Here is a 20,547-nt window from a genome sequence, read left to right as displayed (position 1 = left end):
ACTGTATCTAACATGGTTGCAATTATTACACCCGCAAAGCCAAAATTAACAAAAATGCCTTTGACTAGCATCAGAAAGTTACTGTTAAGGGGGATTTTCCAACTGTGAAAGGGAGAGAGTTGCACAGTCAGGGTGCCACTTCAGAGAAATCCCTGTTTGATGCCATTGTTTAACATATAATAATAATAATAATAATAATAATAATAATAATAATAATAATAATAATAATTTATGCAGGACCACCAACAGGAACTCCCCCACTGATTGAAAGGCATAGACCAGTATGAACTGAAGGAGGCACTTATTCAAGTTTTTGGATCCTGAGCCTCTTAGGGATTTAGATACAAATGTCAGAGCCTTCATTTGGCTCTAGTAGCATATAGGCACCCAGTGCAGATCCCAAAGCAAAGATATTGTGTGATTCCATCCCTGGACCGAAACAGCAGTCTTGCTGCTGTGCACTATATCAGCTGCAGCTTCCAGGCTATATAACCCTACGTAGAGTATACTGCAGTGCTCTAAATGTGAGGTTTGGAAAACTGTGGCCAGGCTCTATTCTTAGCATGATGGCAACTTGGAGGAGACAACCACCATTTTCTGCTCATTTTGCACTATATTACTTTAACTGGGTTAGCGCCACAGCTCACCACCAGTTCAGCCGACTCTCCGCCCGCAACAGCCACTCACAATCTCCCTGTCCAGTCTTTTTAATTATCTCACCACACTGGTTGTAGATTGATGCTGGGTGTAAGAAATAGAAAATATATAAAGTGTGATAAATAACAGCAGCATTTGGCATCCTGAGATGCAGGCAATGAAGTGTTAAAGGCCCTGGAAGAAATGAAGGTTGTTGAAATAAGCAATGCAGTAAGAATTTTGTACATGTCTTAACAGTGCAGTTGTCATACCCCTGAAAAACCCAGTCGTTTGCTTTTCTTGCTACACAATAATGAAATAAACTAGAATAACAGTGCGATGACAAATGTTCTCAGGGTTTGTATGCTTATATTGGTATTTATCATTTTCTTTTTAAAGGCAAATGTTATCAAAATACCTTTTGTGAAAAGAAGATCTGGAGGAATATACTGGCAAAACATGTTCAAACCACATTAAGTATCAGTTTGAAGCTATGTTAGAAGGGGGCGGGGAGAGCAGCTAATACCAGTCTATCAAAATTAAAACAGTTTAAAGCAGCACAATGAAATTAGAAGTTGTATCTTTATGCGATGATGCAGGTGGATACGCAGGCGTGGCATAGGAAAGAAGATGAAAGAAAGAGAGGGCGTGAACCCTTACGAAAGCTAAACTAATTATGGGACAGGATCTGTCTCTGTAGCAGAATGGGAAGAAAGCCATTAAAGTCAGCAATCAAAACGTTCAGGCAAACATGGAGTAAATTTGCAACCAGTTATGTAATACGTAGGCGCTATGCCAACAGGAAATAGATGTGTGGCTTATTAATGCATTGGACACCTATTTTAAGACAACAATTAACCTTTAAAAAAGTACACATGGTAGCCCATTTCATGCAAAAATTGGAATAGTTAACATTTCAGAGCCAGTCAGTGGGAGGCCCTGCCATGCCTCCATGTGAAGTGATGACTCAGGTAGCACCACCAAGCAGCATAGATAAAGGTGGCTTGGGTGGTGCTACAAATACGATGCGATAATCTTTATTGTCATTGTCCCACACAGAACAACAAAATTGAAAAATCTACATCAGACATGCAAAAACCGACAAGCCTACTATCCTGAAAGTGCCTGTTGACTCATTCCCCATCCCGCCTATGCATAATTAACCTCCTAAACTTTAATACCCTACCTGATAAGTCCCCTAAAAACTCTGATGCCCCACAACTAAAAACAAACACTCACTTAGAGACTGCCTTTAAAGCCAAAATCGCTTTTGGATAGGAACTGTTTCTCAGGTGGCTAGTCCTGGTCTTTATAACCCTGTACCTTCTTCCAGAAGGCAGGAGCTGAAAGAGATAATTTCCGGGGTGCGCACTATCCTGAACTATCTCTGCAGCTTTCTTATACCACCTGGAGGCATAGATTTGATCCAAGGTGGGAAGAGTGCACCCAATTATTCTCTCCGCAGTCTTTACAACCCTGGACAGCATTGTTCTTTCCCTGATCGTGCAACTCCCAAACCACACACACAGACCATAGGTTAATACACTCTCAACAGTACAATGGTAAAATGCCATCAACAGGTCCTTTGAGAGATTATTTTTCCGGAGGATTCTCAAGGCTTTGTCCTTGCAGGAGGGTGGCCTCACCTTGTCCTGTGCTAATGCTATGCCACAATGACAGCTGAGGGGAGGACAGGACATACTGTGACACTCATTGCTACAAAAATGCACTGTTTATTCGCTGAGGAAGAAAGGTGCTCTCTGCAGAGGTAAAAAGATACAGTGAGAAAAATGTCCACAGAGGGTGTCTGTCACAACAAACACAACAAATGGTCCTGAGGCACCAGGCTAACAAATTTATTGCGGCCTACTAAACCTTCATCGGCCAGAGCTTACTTTGCCAAAGACGTTAAGTGGTCATTTCAATGGATAGGTGTGTAAGGTAAAAGGTAAAGGCCCCTGGATGGTTAAGTCCAGTTGAATTCAACTATGGGGTGCGGCGTTCATCTCCAGTTTCAGGCAGAGGGAGCTGGCGTTTGTCCACAGACAGCTTTCCAGGTCATGTGGCCAGCATGACTGAACCGCTTCTGGCACAATGGGACACCGTGACGAGTGCCAGAGCACATGGAAACGCCATTTACCTTCCCGCCGCAGCAGTACCTATTTATCTACTTGTGCTGGTATGCTTTTGAACTGCTAGGTTGGCAGGAGCTGGGACAGAGCAACTGTCAACCTTGCAATTACCGGTACTAAGCCCAAGAGGCTTGGTGGTTTAGACGACAACACCACCTATCTATCTATCTCATAAAAACAGAGTGAAGAAAGAGTTGGGAGAATAATCCTACAAAAAGTGAAGCTAAAGACCAATAGATGACTGTGCAGTGCACAAACGAATAAGAGATTCAGTAAAAGTGGGTGTGACCCACTCCCAGCTGGTTAGGAGTTCGCAAAGCAAGATTATACTACTCAAAGGGGACATTTTCTTTCTGCTTTAAGCTAGCCACTCCCAGTCCCTACTGATGCCGAGTCTGACAGACTCAGAGATGGTAATACATTCCAACTCAGCAGCTTCACATCTGAGTCTCCTTTTGAAACGTTTTTGCTGAAGTATGAAACACTTTGAAGTATTCTACAGAATGGACAAGGAGACTGCTGAAGTGTCAGCCCTTTTTGTAACCCGTCCTGGGACCATTTTGTGAACTAAGTTGTGTTCAAACTAGACTCACTGAAATTAACGGACCTAACTTTCTCATGTTCCTTGAAGGAAACAAAAACGAAAAGTTCATGGAATGTCTGATGCAAAGGTAGACAACATGGTGCTTCCAGATGTTGTGGACTATAAACTCACATCGTTCCTGACTATTGAGCATCAGGTGGGGGTCATGGAAATTGTGGTTCATAACATCTGGAGAGCAACACACTGGCTATCCCTATGAATTAAGACTTCGTTTGCTTATTTATTTTTACCAACTCGACACACAGACAGAGAGAGAGCAGATCTCAACAATATTCTCATTATAATAAAATAAAAAACCTGCCTTCAGAATCAGAACCAATTGCTGGGGCACAACAGAAGGACTACTGAGCTCCTGCTGCATTTGTGAGCTTCTCACAGGCATGTAGTTGGCTATTGTGGGAAATACTTATGCTTGGCTAGATGGACTCTTAGTCTAATCCACCAGAACTCGTTTTATGTTCTTAAGGGTAGTTATTAATATCTATAGCAACAGAGCAATAGGTCACATTATTTTCAAGGCAAGAATAACTGGTAGATGGCCACAGATATAGCAAAGATACGAGAGTTGAAAAAATCTAAGGTATGCATCTGGTAAACTGACTTTTCAGGGCTTGGCAGACATATTGTCTCACCTTGGTGATGGATTATTCTCAAATTACAAAAATAAAATAAAAACATATCTGGTCATGTTTCAGCCACATCTCCATGAAGAATGACAAATATTGTGGAAACAAGGCCCACCTGTCTGAACGATATTCTAGTGACGAATAGACCTGGGCTGGAAGCAGGAGTTGCAGGGTGGGGAAGACATTTACAAAAGAATTGTTTCATATTATGACTTCAGATGTGCTGGCATATACATATACATTCCTTGTACACTATTAGAACATTTCATAACATCCCAGTTTCATAAAGAAAGAGAACTATGAATTCATAGAACTGGGACATGAAAATGGTATAACCTGTTAAAGTTTCAGTTTAATATTATTAAAAAGCATAATCTGCAGAAACACCAGCAGTTGTAAATATAGTTTCAGCAGCTAGAGAAACAAACAGATAGTATAAACTTGAACAAAAACATATCACACATATGTTATTTCAGGCCTGTGTACTTCTTCAAAATGCTGTAAGTGTCAAAGATTTCACTTGCAAGGTAAAATAAGCAAATTCTGGCAGTAACATAAACTGTCCACATAATCACTTGGGGCTATGCTCATGTAACTTCATTTGATAGCATTGGAGAGTTCAAGAGAAATGCCTAGCTCTGAAAACCCATGCCATTTTACAAATACGCAATGCATTAATCATACATACTGTTGGCATCTCAGAACATTTCTAAAATATTCAACCTTATAGGTAATCTTACTCATGATCTAACATTGCTTTCAGAGTCAGGCTCGCGTTATTGGAACCTTTTTAAAGTGATACATTTCAAAGCCACAAGAACATATCCTTCCAATAAAAAAGGAGCATGTTCTCATTTTTAAAGTTAAGGATTAATATGTACAGTGAGAGGCTACAGCTGTGAAGAATTTTCTTTTCAAAAAACACATTAAATTTATCCCAGAACACTATGAAATCAAAGTGTGTCAAGTGTGATTCACAAAACAGCAAAGCTGGAGCAACCATACTTAGCCCCGCTGGAATCAATGGATACAACATATACATAAATTATAGCTGAATTCAACTCTTGAACTCTTTGAGTTTCCAAGCAGAGTAAGCCAATGGCACTAGCTTAGTAGAGGTCAAGACTAAATCCAGTAATAGGTGCAAACTGAAATTTACTGAATAATCCAAGATGTTTCAAGCATTTGGAGGTTCGTCTTCATGGAAAATTTGGCATTAAAAAATGGAGGAAAGATATACTTTTGTTCACAGCTTTCACTTGCTCCACACTTTTGCAATTGTAGAGCTTAAAGACAGTAGGCAGTCTGGTTATTTGTTTTGAGTTGCCACTATACATGTTGTTCCACTTGTACAGGGTGTAGGATTTTGCAGCCTTAGATCATAGTATGGACTATTTGGATTCAGCTGGGCAAAAGGTTCAGTCAGCACGTGGCACCAAACCAACTTCAGTGTAGAATACCTTTCATCTACCAAATAAAATTTTCGACAAATGCTTTTTAGATACGCATTCACAAATTTCCAAGCTGGGCTTGAGTCTAGCATGCAAGATAGTCATGCGATTTATTCTTAAAGCACCAAATTGCCCGGTCAAGAAGAATTAAAAAGTCTTGTCTTAAGTGATCTATTCCTGGTTTCCGTAGGAACCATGCTTTCATACATAAAAGCATAATTTTTCTGCAATTGTTTATAATGTAGTATTTTACAATCAATATTACCAGCAGCTATACAAAGCACAATATTATATAAGTAAGGCACAAAACAAACAAATTCAGGACAAACTCTGCAACTCCTTCCATGGGAGGTGACAGTATTGTCCCAATTACTGCAGTTAATCAACAGGTGGATCTCAAACTGTTTACAGTGGGGGCACCAAGACCTGGGAGGCGGGAAGCTGAAGAAAGAGCGCCTAGCTAGCAGTATTCTCTTCAGTCACTTGCTGCCACCAATTGGTCCCTCTACCTCCTTTGGCTTTTTCCAGGCAGCCCAATAGTTGCAAATGCGAGGATGATTCCCTTTCCCAAGATTTCCCCAGCCTTGTGCCCTCCAGATATTTTGGACTCCAGCTTTAATTATTATACTATTCTTTATGTATCACTTTATACCGCGATGTCTTAATGTGATTTACATCAGATCTGACCATTGGCCAGGTTGGGAAAGGTTGCTTGCAATGTGGAGGACAAGACCCTTCAACCAGACAAATTCCAGCAGTCTGCATACAGCTGAACCTCAGAGGAGGAAGGGCTGAACTTATTTTCTAGTAGGTTTCTGTACTGTTGGCAGGCAGTGATGTATCTGTACAACTGCAGCCGTGCCCAGCATGAGGTCGGAAAAACAGGAAAAAAAACATTAGTCCTGTTTCTTTGCTGGATCTTATGCAGTATTTTTGGCAGGTGTGGAGAAGGAGACAGCACTGTTCCTCTAAGCTGTACAGTTAAAATAAAGTGACAGAGGAGGGAGCCAGCCTCCAGTTTTTCAGGCAACTGGCCCAAAAGAAAAATAAATAAAAATGGTGCGGGCCAACTTTTTTTCTTGCCAGTTTGGCAAGCTTAGATCTATGTATCATACTTCTTCGTTGCAAAACACTCTTATTAGCATTTATTGCAACCTTTCTCTTTTGTTTTTAGATAAAATTGAGTAACTAATGCTATGGCACTAAAAGCTAAGAAACACTATTTACTACAGTGAACTATAAGAAATGTGTGCAATTCTCCAAATTAATGCCGGCATTTTAATGACAGCTGCAAAAATTTACATACTAGTTGCACAAACTTTGCTTATGAAAAAGCACACAAAAGAGAGTACCACGAACAGAATATTTCAATTTAGATCAATTTATCATTTTAACGCCCAAGTAACACTATGTATTTCTAATTATTATAGACCAATTATTATAATTGCTGGGTACAGTATTTCAAGATTTAAAACTTGGCATACCAGCCTACTGTTGTGTTACTTAAAAGTAATGACAGGATTGCTTAAAATCCTAAGCACACTTGTCAGTCGGCCTTACTTCTGAGCAAACATGGTTAGGATTGTGCTTTTTAAAAGAAAAAAGAAATTAGTTATAAGAAATTTACAATTCAAAATTAATGAGTCTTCTCCCGCCAGTACTATTAAAAGCTTATTGCAGTCATTTACCAAAGTGGGGGTGGGGTGGGGGGAGAGTCAGAATGATATGGCAAATTTGCATTCAAATTCAAGGGACTTCAGAAATCTGTTTCTCATTTAATCTCCCAGCCAGAAACATTATTTTCATATGTAAACAACTTGCATAATCAGAACTTTCCTGAAATATAGATTTTATATGTGTATAAAACACACACCTACAAATGTTAAGAATGTCATTCAATAAAATGGCATATTTCTAACGTAAATTATTGATTACCGTCTAACAGTCTCTCTTATAAGGAAAGATTTTAAAGACAATTTAATTTGGTGTCCAAATATAACATTACTTTAAACATGAGGTCATCTAAACATCTGTCTCCAATATATCCACAGGGATTTAAATCAAAAGTCTACTAAACATGTACAATCATTTAAAAAATAAATAACAGAACAAATTTAGTCTTGATTGTGATTATCATGCATTTTAAGAGGAAACATTTATTCTAATAAGAAAAGTCTGAATTTAAAGTTTATTGACATTAAAGCAACATAATTTCATACCAAGAATATGACATTGATTTATATTTACTCTAATTTTGGGCAATATCCTCTGTTCAGTACTTGAGAAACAAGACTAGTGCTCTGACAATTTTAATATTTGAAGTCCTGCACTAATGTAATATAACAGAGGTATTGAGTGAGCAACAATATTTATTTATCTATTTCTAAAGGAACATAATAAGCCAAAGCAAAACATTTCAACAGCTACAAACAGTGTGTGGCATCTGTCCCTTTGAGTTCCTGGCTCCATACCATGTGGATTCCATACCATACCAGTGCAACTACGCTTAACTCACCTGCTTAAATCAATAGGGCATATCATTCAAGAACACATAATGCTTGAACAACACTACCACCCAAAGCAGCCCCATGTCTCATTCTTCCCCTCCTCCCTCACACACCTCCCTACCAGTCAATGACATGGGCATGGCACTTGCAGAAGGGAAAGGAACTTTCTTTCTTTCATGGCTACCACACAATAAACAGTATCTGGGCAGTGAATGTAATACATCCATAAAACAGAATAAAAATAGTCAAGATCTGGACAGTGATACACACTAACCAACTGTGGAGCCATATATCAGAAAAGCCCTGTGTAAACAGAAATGTTCTAGACAGCCACAGTGCCCCTGGTGCTTTCTTAATTGTAATCATGATGTCAATAGTTTTTAATGATGGTTCCGATCTTACATAGAAGAGTTACTAGCAATGGTCGAGTGACAGTTTGAATATCATTTCTGCCTCACTAAGCAGACTTAGGCCAGGGATGAGAAAATTGTGGGCCTCCAGATATGGTTGGATTCCATCAGCCACAGCAACTTTGCCCATGTTCATCCTGTCTATAAACAAATAAATAAACAAATAATTTATTCCCCAGCCACTCTGGGTGGCTTCCAACAAAAGAGTAAAAATACATTAAAACATCAATCATTAAAAACTTCCCTAAACAGGGCTGCCTTCAGATGTCTTCTAAACATCAGATAGTTGTTTATTTCCTTGACATCTGATAGGAGGGTGTTCCACAGAGCGGGCGCCACTACCAAGAAGGCTCCTCTGTCTGGTTCCCTGTAACTTCGCTTCTCACAGTGAGGGAACTGCCAGAAGGCCCTTGGAGCAGGACCTCAGTGTCTGGGTTGAACAATGGGGGTGGAGACGCTCCTTCAGGTATACTGGGCCGAGGCCATTTAGGGCTTTAAAGGTCAGCACCAACACTTTGAATTGTGCCCGGAAACCATAGTAACTATGTCCTACCATACCGAACCAGTGTGGTGTAGGAATCTGATTGTTGGACTAGGAACAGGAAGAGCCAGGTCAAAATCCCTTCTTGAGTCTTGAGCCAGGAAATTTGCTTGATAACTGTGGGTTAGTCACTGTTTCTCAATCCAACTAACCAACTCAACTCAGTGGGTCATTGGGAGATAGCAATGGGGAGAGGGGAGAATGTTTAGCTCCTTGGAGAAAAAGCATGATATAAATGTTATAATACACGGTTGTTATAAGGAGTGTCTAAAGAAGAGGTTGGTAAGAGCCGCCACCCACAAACTCATAACATTACACTTTGTAAAGTAGCCTTTTTTGCACCGTAACCACTAATATTACAAGCAAGCACCTAGGAGCCCAACACTACAGCCAAAGCAACAGCAATATTGTGCTTCTATTTTCAGAAACAGCTTGGGATGGTAAATGTGAAAACTCTTGGCACATTAGTCATCTTCAGCAGTCAGTTTCACTCAAGTGTTTCTATGGCTGCATCCAGATGGGTGTTGATAGTGAGATTGGTGGTTCTTATGCATGCAAGCTTTTTACACTGTCCACGTGGCATGATTGGCAGCAAAATGCCAGCCCATATTACCCCCTTTAATATTCATTTTGAAGGGTTAATCCACTAAATTGGGGGCAAAGGAGGAGGAACCTGCTACCAACAATGACCCATTTGCAAATTAATCCCCAACCTGGTAACACCCTCAGTTTCTTCCACTGAAGTAATACTTGGAAATTGGGTTGAACCTTGATAAGAGCCGAAAACAGGGATGATGTGGGAGGTCTGAATTAGAAATCACAACTCTCCCCTACCCTTTTTTACTTTAAAAGCAGCTACCAAGGGGTGGGGGATATGACAGATCTTGCTTATACAAGAGGATAAATTGCTATTATGTATCTGTGTGTTTTGTGTCAAATTTGGTTGAACATACTGCTGTCTGTTGTGCTACAATGAAAACAAATGCCAGGTTTTCACCACAATACAGTACTGTGCTACCTTTTACTTCCTTCAGAATCCTCTAAAGAGCAAGACTTGTTTGTCATTCTGCCCTTAACTCATGTGCACGGTGAACTATTTCCCCAAATGTGTCACAAACACAAAAGCTATATACAGCTATAAAGCTTCCTGAAGCAATTTGATCCCCATCTAATACTGGGTTGCAGTTTATGCCTACAAAGCACAATCTCATATAAGCAAGTTTTAGTGCAGAACAGCTTCGGAATACTGGTCTAATATTGCACTCTTCAGAACTGAACTTCCTGAAATTATATTTTAGCACACTGGGTTGCTTTTCCTTAAAAAAAAAAAAGTGGAACCTGATCCAGATCTGGACTGTGAGTATGGAGAGGAAGGGAGGGTTAAGTTTTTCCTTCTTGTGCCTGTTTGGAGACAAAAAATGTCAAAAGATCCCAGCTCAGCTGCTCTCCCACAGCACTTTTAAGGGCAAATAGTAGCAGAGTGGTTTTCAGCTGCCATCTGGCATTGGAAAGAAATGGTTGATCCCTACCTCCCAACCTGTTATGCTCTCAACTGGGTCAGGTGGGGTATGCTTCTGCATTTCCATGGAAAACCAAGGAGCCAACATTAAATGTGCTTTTTAAGATATCTTAATGTAACATGTAATTTGGCCCTTTAAAAAGTGCAAATACAGTAGTACGCAAAGCAGGAATTGAACTTGCCAAATAAGTTTGGAAATGATTAAAAATGTGTGTGCGTACACACACACACACACACAGAGAGAGAGAGAGAGAGAGAGAGAACACTCTCACCAATACCACACTAAATTTTCTATCTAAAATTTTACTATCCATCCAGGAATAGCAGAACTATGCTTATACAAATGCATTTCCTGGGCACATTTCACTGAATATGGGTAAGTTATCTGAAGGGCTACCTGCTTCCACATGGACACGCTAGCATGTTAAGATCTTCTGATGAGGCCATCCTAATGAGTCTCTGGTCTGTGGACAATGAACCTCTTCACCCATGGAGGGAGGGGTCACTTTAGGGAACAGGGTTGGAATACCAGGCAGTGGAGGGCTCCTTCAAAGATAAAAGAAGCTGGGGGGGGGGGAACCTCCTCTTCCTACAAATGTGAAAAGATGTTGGCAGTGAAGCTGGCAGCACCGTTTTCCCACTGAGGGTGGGGGGGTGAGGAAACGAAATGTCGAACTAGGAACCACCACCACCCCCGTAAAGTGATGCTAGCAGCAACATTTGCAGCTCCTCATTGGCTGCAAAGGGACACCACTTGCAATATTTTCTACCAGGAATCATGAGCGTTGCAGTTCAAGGCACACACCAAAGGTAAAAGGTATAGGAACTGCCAGATGGAACTGGGACTCTCTTATCCTTGCATCTCTGCTTAAACAGAACCAAAGGTACAATCCATTTTTCAAGATATACATCAAGCTGCTCCCCCATTTCTTCTCATCCGTCAAGAACCTATGGCATAACTTTCTAGGTGACAATTATTCACACCTCAGCTTTGGCAACATAAAAATTGTGAAAATCTTACGCATGATGTATTGCTGTTGTCAGCGACATTTATTTATTTTTTGTAAATTGTCAATTTTAATTTTGTGTTGTTTTATTAAAATGGCTATTTTTAATTACTGTAAGTGAGCTGCCTTGGAGAGCTATACAGCAGTACCTTGGGTTACAAATACTTCGGGTTACAAACTCTGCTAACCCAGAAGTAGTACCTCGGGTTACAAAGTTTGCCCCAGGATGAGAATGGAAATCACGCATCGGCGGGAGGCTCCATTAGCTAAAGTGGTACCTCAGGTTAAGAACGGTTTCGGGTTAAGAATGGATCGCCAGAACGAATTAAGTTCGTAACCCGAGGTACCACTGTATTGGCTGAATGAGGGTAGGTAGTAGTTTCTTCTAAACAAAATAAACATAGCTTTTCTTCTCAGTAAAAATGGTATTTCATTTTCTCTACTAAACGCTTTCCCCCATCCATGCTACATAAATCTGATACTCACCTGTAAAGACAGCATGTTTAGACATGTTTTGTTCTTTTATCAGTTTTTAAAATATATTAAAGCAGCATTATACTGCCATCCAGTGGCCAATTTAGCACATACAGTATATGACAAAGCAACCTCCTTACTGGTGTTTTTTGGGTGGGTTGACGAGGGGCGGAGCAGATGTGTGCAGGCACAACCAATTCCCTTAAGCAGCTAACAGTGCTACTCTATGCAATGCTACTCTGTGGAAGTCAGTCCTACTGACTTCAGCCTGGAACAGCAGGTGGATACAAGATTGCAGTCACTATATAGTCTTTCTCTCAGTTATTTGCACTCATGAACACATTGCAGTATAATGCATGTTAAATATATGTGATACATGTATACTATAAAATAGCTAAAAAGAATTAAAGAAACACACTGCTAAAAACATTTTAATACATTAGTAGCAAGAGAGAATCCAGAGAGGCTGTTGGGCCCCTGGTTGACAGGAGTAAAAACAACTGCTGAAGGAGAATAAAGAGATTGCAGAGAAACTGAATGAATGATTTGCATTCACCTTCACAATGGAGGGTATAGCACAGATCCCAGGGCCTGAACCAACTTTTGCAGGAAGTGAGTCAGAGGAACTGAGGCAGAAAGCGGTGGTGAAATCTAGGCCAAATAGACAAAATATAAAACTGACAAATTGTCAAGTTCAGAGGGCATTCAACCAGAGTCTTCTTCAAAAAAACTCAAGTGTGAAATGGTTTACCTTCTAACAAAAATATGTAACTTGTTCCTCAGTTCAGCCTCCATATCCGAGAACCAGAAAGTGGGCAATGTAACATCTTTTTTAAGGGATCCATGGAGATCCTGGAAATTACAGGCTGGTTAGCTTAAAATCTATCTCAGGAAAACTGGTGGAAAGTATTGCTAAAGATAAAGAAAACAAACAGAATCTGCATGGCTTATGCAAGCGCAAGTCGTGTCTCACAGCCCTATTAGAGTTCGATATTTATTTCTTCATGCTGCAGATGAAGATGATGTAAACAAACTCTGTACAGGCAACTTGCGCACGTTCAAAGAATGTGTGGCAGTGCATGCGCAGGCTGTGTTCAGACCAGGAAGACCACATAATGGGGTATAACCAACATGCATGATCACCTGGAACGTAACCCCTGCACAAAACAGGGGTTCCCTGTACTTCACTCAGTCACAGTTATGGCTTTTTCATAGAATCATAGAGTTGGCAGAGACCACAAGGGCCATCCAGTCCAACACTCTGCCAAGCAGGAAACACCATCAAAGCATTCCTGACAGATGGCTGCCAAGCCTCCGCTTAAAGACCTCCAAAGAAAGAGACTCCACCACACTCCTTTTGTTTTCCTTAGATTTATTTGTACACCCTATTGATTTGTTTTGCTGCTGTATTCTCAAAAATCAATAAACTTTAAACTGTCAAAGAGTTCTTTGAGAGTGTCAACAAGCATATAGAGGTGGGTCTGGTTGGCATAGCGTACACAGCGTATATAGCGTTGGGACACGGGTGGCAATGTGGGTTAAACCACAGAGCCTAGGCTTGCCAATCAGAAGGTTGGCGGTTCGAATCTCCGCAACGGGATGAGTTCCCGTTGCTCGGCCCCTGCTCTTGCCAACCTAGCAGTACGAAAGCACCTCAAAGTGCAAGTAGATAAATAGGTAAACGGCGTTTCTGTGCACTGCTCTGGTTCGCCAGAAGTGGCTTAGTCATGCTGGCCACATGACCCGGAAGCTGTACGCCGGCTCCCTCAGCCAATAAAGCGAGAGGCAACCCCAGAGTCATCCTCGAATGGACCTAATGGTCAGGGGTCCAGTCTTGCAAAAAGCTTTCAACAACATACGTCACCAAAGACTCCCGAGTACACTTAGCAGTCACAAAATAAGAAGCCACCAGTGACAGCCACTAACTTAGATGTCTGTGGAAGAGGAATGGACAAATTTGTGAAGAATAAGGCAATCAATGGCTACCAGCCATAACAACTATGCTGGGCCTCCACAGTTGGAGTCAGTATACTTCCGCATAGTAGTTGCTGGAAACTACAGGAGGGGAGAGTGTTCTTGTGGGTCAGGTCTTGCTTGTATCTGGCTGGCCGCCATGAGAACAGGATGCTGGACTAGATGGCCCACATTAGCCTGATCTTATGTTCTTATTTACAGAAAGAGAAATGCTACAAGATGAGCATCGTATTACTTGCTAGTTTTGTGGCCAAGAATAACTGCCCCCAAAGACTCCAATTTGCTGCCTGCTGTGCTATTTGGCAACCTGTCTGTTCCTGAATGTCCTTTCTCTGAATGAGCAGAGGGGCCTCCTTTTCTTCATTCTAATTAATTAAAAATAAGCAAACAAACACATCATTGTACAGTACTCACAAAAAGAGTAAAATGGAGAGACAAAGAGTAAATCCCACCCCTTGGTTTCCAGTTTCATTTAGGTTTTAATTTAAAACCTCAAAGAGTTCGCATTGAACTGAGTGTATGATGGTTATGATACATATATGCAGCACACACATATACAAGTAACTATGATGGTGTGCAAAACAGGGAAGTTCAAAGCATCTGTGAAGATCAGAAAATAGATTGTAGCATTGGCGATTGGCCCACTAGAACTAAGTTGAGAAGAACAGTCAAATAGGGCAAGCCAACCAGAGTTCACAACACAAATAAAAGGCCTCAAATTATACAGAACTGTTAGTTGGGCTGAATGTTTTCAAGCAATTAAAACACTGTTTCTGGCTGTCAGATCTTTGCGGCTTGTTTCACATCTCAATTTCTCCAGTCACTGTGAGAAACAACTTAGTGCATCCTTTCAGAGAAGAATCTAGGAAGTGCCGCTTAATGCTTTAGAAAGCGTCTGCCTGGTCCTGTATCGCAGACATGTTCAACCGGTCTACCTCTATCGATAGGTGGATCCGTGGGTGCTCCAGGTGGATCGCGGGACCCTTATCGATCGCGGGATTTAAATAACGGGGGAATGAATGTTTGTCATGTATGGCATTTGCCCCCAAAAAGTTCAACAACTCTGCTCTGTCCCCCCCCCCAAAGCTCAACAACTCTGGTCAGTCCTCCCCCCAAAACGGTCAACAACTCTGATCCATCTTCCCTTAAAAAAGCTTAACAACTGTGGCTCCTCCTCCCTCTAATATCAATGGGTAGATCACTGCCAGTTTTTTACACTGGGAGTAGATCGCAATCCTTGGGAGTTGGACGTGCCTGCTATATCGCATCGTACACACAAAAGCACACGTTTATCTGTTTCACTCCAGAAGCAAACAGCCCTTCCTCCTGGTACATCAACTCCCCCTTCCTTTCAAGCCCAAAGAGGAGCCCATTCAGGAAGGAATCGCAAGCGGAGGAGGCGCCCAGAACGCAGGACTTCCTTTACGCAACGTGAGGAGGGCGGAGAAGCCCGGCCAGAGGAGCCTATAGGGCTTGGAGAAGGCGGGCCTAACTCGGCGCACGCGAATGCAAACCGAGTAGCCGGTGCGGGGAGGGGAAAGGGGGCGGATTCCGGCACCCGGGCAAACTTTGCAGCGGTTGAAAAAGCAAGCAGGCCGCCGCGTTGGAGCCGAAACCTCTCCAAGAGGCTTCAGTAACGGAGGAGGGAAAGAGCGCGCGCGCAAAGGGTTCGCTCCCGGAGTCGCCGCCGACTTACCCGCGGAGCCTCCGGCCAGGATCTGGTGGGCCGCTTCGCGCCCAAAGCCCCTGGCTTTCCCCGTCATGATCACCAGCGCGCGTGGAAGTGGGTGGGAAACCGCGTGGAGCTACTCCGGTGTCGCGCCTCAGGAGGAGGAGCGGCCTCGCCACTGTCTTGGAAGCGCGTCCGCTGCCCGAGGTTGCGCCGGGGAGGTCGGAACACCTCCTTTTGGGTGGCGGCGGGAGAGGGGAGGCAAGGCGTCTTCCCCTGGGCTCGGAAATAGCGACTGGGCGGGAAAAGGAGAGGGAGGGAAGCGAGGAGCAGGCGGGTCGGAGCCTTCGCGAGAAGCGGCCGCTTTCTCTTCCCTCCCCTCCCACCCCCACGAAGTTTGCCGGGGGCGCTCGGCGCTGTAACCTTTAGACCACACGACTGGGACCCGAGCCAGATCCAGCCCAGGGGCCGGAGCCTCTGCTGCGCAAGGAGGAGACAAATGTGGCTGACCCGGTTCGGTGAATGCCGGGCTTATCCCTTCTAGAATGTCTAAAAGGACTCCGGTTTCGTTCAGGAAGTTGGGGTGCGAGGATAGAAGACGATCCCCCTATACTGTAGTTCCCTTCTCGCTTCGGCTAGCAAGAAAACACCGCCGGGTGTCTACCGCGCCTAACTTGTTTTTAAAGAGAAAGTGGGGCTCCCCATTTGTCAGCTGTCTTCTCTCCCACCCCCAAGAAAGAAAATGTTTATTTTTCCTTAGTTTGTATTGTCAGCTCTCTGGGAGATGCTACAAAACAGAGAAAACATGCCCTCAACCCACCAGTATCCTCTCCCGCTCTTGCTTCAGACCAACGGGGCCAAGATAACTTTGCTGCCTGATGTGGAGTAAGAAATTGCACCCCAACACTTGTCAAGTGACAGAGACACAGAATACCCATGGCTGGTAGTGGCGCCCGCCCTGTGGAATCCCCTCCTATCAGGGGTCAAGGAGATAAACAACTACCTGACATTCAGAAAATACCTGAGGGCAGCCCTGTTTAGGGAAGTTTTTGATCTGTGATATTTTAATGTATTTTAATATTTGTTGGAAGCTGCCCAGAGTGACTGGGGAGACCCAGACAGATGGGCGGGGTACAAATAAATTGTTGTTGTTGTTGTTCAGTTGTTTTAGGAGAGGAGGGAGAAAATGTCTCTCCCTTTTCCCTGCAGTAAAAAAAAAGTACAGTAATAATAATTTTCTGCCCTTTCATGAACAAAGAAAATCAACTACCCAAAGTTGTTGCCTCACTCTCTCTGATGGTAGGATCAGCAATGCTAGTTGGCCCCATTAGGAATTGCTTCCAGACTGCTTTCATAACGAGGAGGTGAGGTCAAACTTTGATAAATAATCAGCAGCAAAGTGAGAATGCAAAGGTCTTGTCTTGTGCTTGCATGAGGACTCTTGCAAATCTGGCAACATTATCATTAACTGCTTTGAGGATTTGGGTTGTTTTTTTACAATTAAGCATTGTATAAATTTTAATAAATAAATCCGACAGTATAGGCATAGCCAGTGTGCGAACATGGAGACACTCAGCCCTTAAGTACACTTGGAGACTATGGGTGAATCACTATATCTTATCTTAAACTACCTCATAGCATTGTGAGGATCAAATGTTCCCCGGCCCCAAATGATGTATGCAGTCTAAGCAACCTGGATTAAAATGGAATAAACAAAAGCCAATGTAGTATCAAGGATATTTTATATTTATATAGAAATTTCTATGTAACATATATAACAGTTATATAATAATATATAAATCCAGTTTAAAAAAACAATTATGAATATAAACAGCAGTTTAAAATAACAGCAGCAGATACATAAAATCGATTTAAATCCAAAACTGGTATCAACTGGGATAAATTATGCTTAACCACAAAGTTGGCATAAAGGGGGGAAATAGCTTAAAGCTCTAGCAATCTGGGCCCATAAAGATTCAGCAAAATGGCTGTCAAAGAAAAACCACTCGGGAGATTAAACTTTTCAGTAACTGTCACCTGAATACAAAAAAATTAACTGAAAAAACATCAGTTAAATAGTTACACATACAGTCCATGACAGCTTATGTAATACTCAATTTGTGCTCTGCAGGGAGCTGGCTTCAGGCATCAGGCCCTGCATTAGAAAGATGTCTGCAAACATGCTGGCAACAACTCTGCCATGACCAGAGGCGGAAAGACAACTGGGAGGGCCATGGTGCATCTGCAGCAGCACAACCTGGAACTTTCTTCTGCTCCAACTGCAACAAACCATGTTTATCCCATATTGGTCTCTACACCCACCACAGGCACTGTAACCTTCCAATAGTTTGACTTTAACACCCAAAGGTGCACCCAAGGCAGATGCATACCATCAAAAAAGTCTTTAAGATACCTCAGCATGTATATTCTGTTACCTTATTGCATGCATTCCTTTCGAGGGGAAGAGGACCCCATTTTGGCAACTACACCAGAGCCCCCAACCACCTTAATTTGGCCTTGGCCAATTCATACAATATAAGAAGACAGTATACAGCGCGGTGTTAGGGGAGGGGAAGTACCGGTATCTCTAGTGGGGAAATGTCACGCTCCTTCTTGGGTTGAAGATCTCTCTCAGTGCTACTCTCTGGACTCAGCCATGCAGGTAGGATAGGAACCACTGTAATACAGTGCCTCTGATACCCATCCCACTGTCAATCCAGGAGGATAACATGGTCAGTTGTATCAAAAGCCATTGAGATACCAAGAAGTTTGCACCATCAGGGCAACCTAGATAGACTCAGGGCAGCATTTAAGTTTTACTCAGAGTAAACACATTGAAATTCATGTACTTGAGTAAGTTAGGCCCATTAACTTCAGTGGGTCTACTTCAGTGAGTAAAATGCCACCCTGTTATTAGACTTGAAGCCCACCCTCTACAAAATGGTTCCAGGATGTTGTTGTTCAGTCGTTCAGTCGTGTCCGACTCTTCGTGACCCCATGGACCAGAGCACGCCAGGCACGCCTATCCTTCACTGCCTCTCGCAGTTTGGCCAAACTCGTGTTAGTAGCTTCAAGAACACTGTCCAGGATAGGTTACAATAATTGTTGACACTTAATCGCCTCCTTGGGCATTCTGTAGGACTTTCAAGTTTCCCATACTTCAACATCAACAACAAAAAATCAAAGGGAAACTTCAAAGTGAGGTTGCTAAGTTGGAATTGATGTGCCCATTTGAGTCTTATCAAATTTGGGCTCAATAATAACTGGGAGTGACTAGCTCCGCAGAAAAAATAGCGTATTTTTAGTAATAAAATCTTGCTTTGACAACTACTAAACAACTGGGAGCAAAACTTAGTTGAATACATTTATGGTTTATTTAATTTATTTGTATTCTACCTTCTGGAGAAAAACCCTCCCAAGATGAGTAATAAAAGTAGTTATATGTGTATTTCAATCTATTTACTTAAACTGCAACTAAAACAATGAAAGCCAACATAAAACTGTCATTATCAATCCATTCCAGCATATTGCCCATTCTTCTGAGAAATATACCAAATCAATTCTATTCCCTTTCCCCTCCAAGCCATTTTAAGTGCCTTGACATAATACTCATTTTCCAATTTAGAGCACCTGCTTCCTTATCATTTCACGCAGTTCATTATTTGAATCTCATGACAAAAAGCCCAAATCCTGCCTTGCACATGGTGCTGAACAAAACCATTCGCCGCAGGCTGAAAGCCTCCAGAACATGAATTTTTGCACTCCTCTTGCCCCAGTGTGCTTTATTAAATAAATAAGCCGCCGCCTTTATTAGAAGCTAAACCTGCTCCACCCACCCCAAGTTTTCGCCAAATCTGTCCTGAAACTTCCGCTTTCCTGAAATATTTCAAGGCGTCCCACCCACTCACAGCAACCAAGGCCACATCATTATTAGCCATTCTGTTCACTGGTTCACCCTGGGAGCTTTTATTGTGCAGGGCTGAGCATAGAGATAGGATTTGTAGAGTAACAAGTCTGCTGCTGGGACACAGAGCTTCCCAGTTTCTTTCCCTGGCTCCTGTCGGGTGGAAGTGTGAGCTGCCCATAGAAAACAATGGAGAAACTCAAGTTTAAGCTACAAAAGGGAGCAACAAAGACAAGGGCTTTTGCTCTTTTTAACTGAGGAAATTGGGAGAAAAAATACTGTGGAAAACGTGAGTTTTTTCTTCGCTAAAGAAGAGTGTTTAAAGATTTTTTATTTTTTTAATCCTAGCATGCCAGTTCAGTTTCCTTCTCCTTTATTCTCCATGGCAACGAGGAGCTGTCACCCTGGGAGCGGGACGCAGCTAGCACATTCCTAAAATCCTTGCACCGAGTGCACACCCATGTCCACAAGTGGACAGGCGGCTAATGTGGCCTAGCGGCTACACTGTTCAGCATGCAGAGCTCAGCCAAACACACCTCACAGGGTTGTTGTTAGGATAAAACTGGGAAGGGGAGAAACGCTCCTGAAAGGAAACTTCATAGGGCCATATTTAGGTTTGATGAGGCCCTCAGCTACTGGAGGTAATGGGGCCCTTTACATGTCCAACTGTCCTTTGTCAACAACAAATCGTCGCTTTTTGTGTTCAATATATGCTATATGGTAATTTATGGATACCTAATGGGTATCTAAATCCATTTGCACATAACAATATATGTATTTTATCAAAGTAATTGATATAGAAATGTGCAAACCAGTGTTGTTTTAAGGAGCAGGCAGGGCCCATTACTTACTGTTGCTGTATGTAGGTTTTATTTTATTTTGTTTTTTATTTTATATTTTGGAAATGTACATCCAGTTGTTGTTTTTCCCTTTAAAATTATTGGGGGCCCCAAGAGTGGGGCCCTAAACTGTAGCTTGTTTAGCTTATACGTAAATCCCCATCGAATAAAGACCCGCATTAGAACACAGCAAAAGGTGAACAGGTTGTTGCCATTTGCTTGTTGCAGGGAGAGAGAAAGAGGCGCGCTGCGAT

The 20,547-nt window shown here is 42.2% G+C and overlaps 1 protein-coding gene across 2 annotated transcripts in view; it reads right to left on the bottom strand.

Moving 5' to 3' along the window:
• SLC25A21 (solute carrier family 25 member 21) overlaps positions 1–16,041 on the bottom strand; it is a 273,159-nt gene extending 257,118 nt beyond the window's left edge. The window contains exon 1 of one of the 2 annotated variants that reach the window (XM_033143232.1): positions 15,578–16,041. In XM_033143232.1, coding sequence (XP_032999123.1) covers positions 15,578–15,644 — 67 coding nt within the window. In that variant the 5' untranslated portion in view covers positions 15,645–16,041. The remainder of the gene's footprint in view (positions 1–15,577) is intronic. The other variant, XM_033143228.1, reaches the window with a different exon arrangement.
• Positions 16,042–20,547: the final 4,506 nt, after the last annotated feature.

Source organism: Lacerta agilis, chromosome 1 (genome assembly GCF_009819535.1).
Source record: "Lacerta agilis isolate rLacAgi1 chromosome 1, rLacAgi1.pri, whole genome shotgun sequence".
Lineage (NCBI taxonomy): Eukaryota > Metazoa > Chordata > Lepidosauria > Squamata > Lacertidae > Lacerta > Lacerta agilis.
The sequence above is the reverse complement of the archived record's forward strand: the minus strand, read 5'-3'. Positions and strand labels throughout refer to the sequence as shown.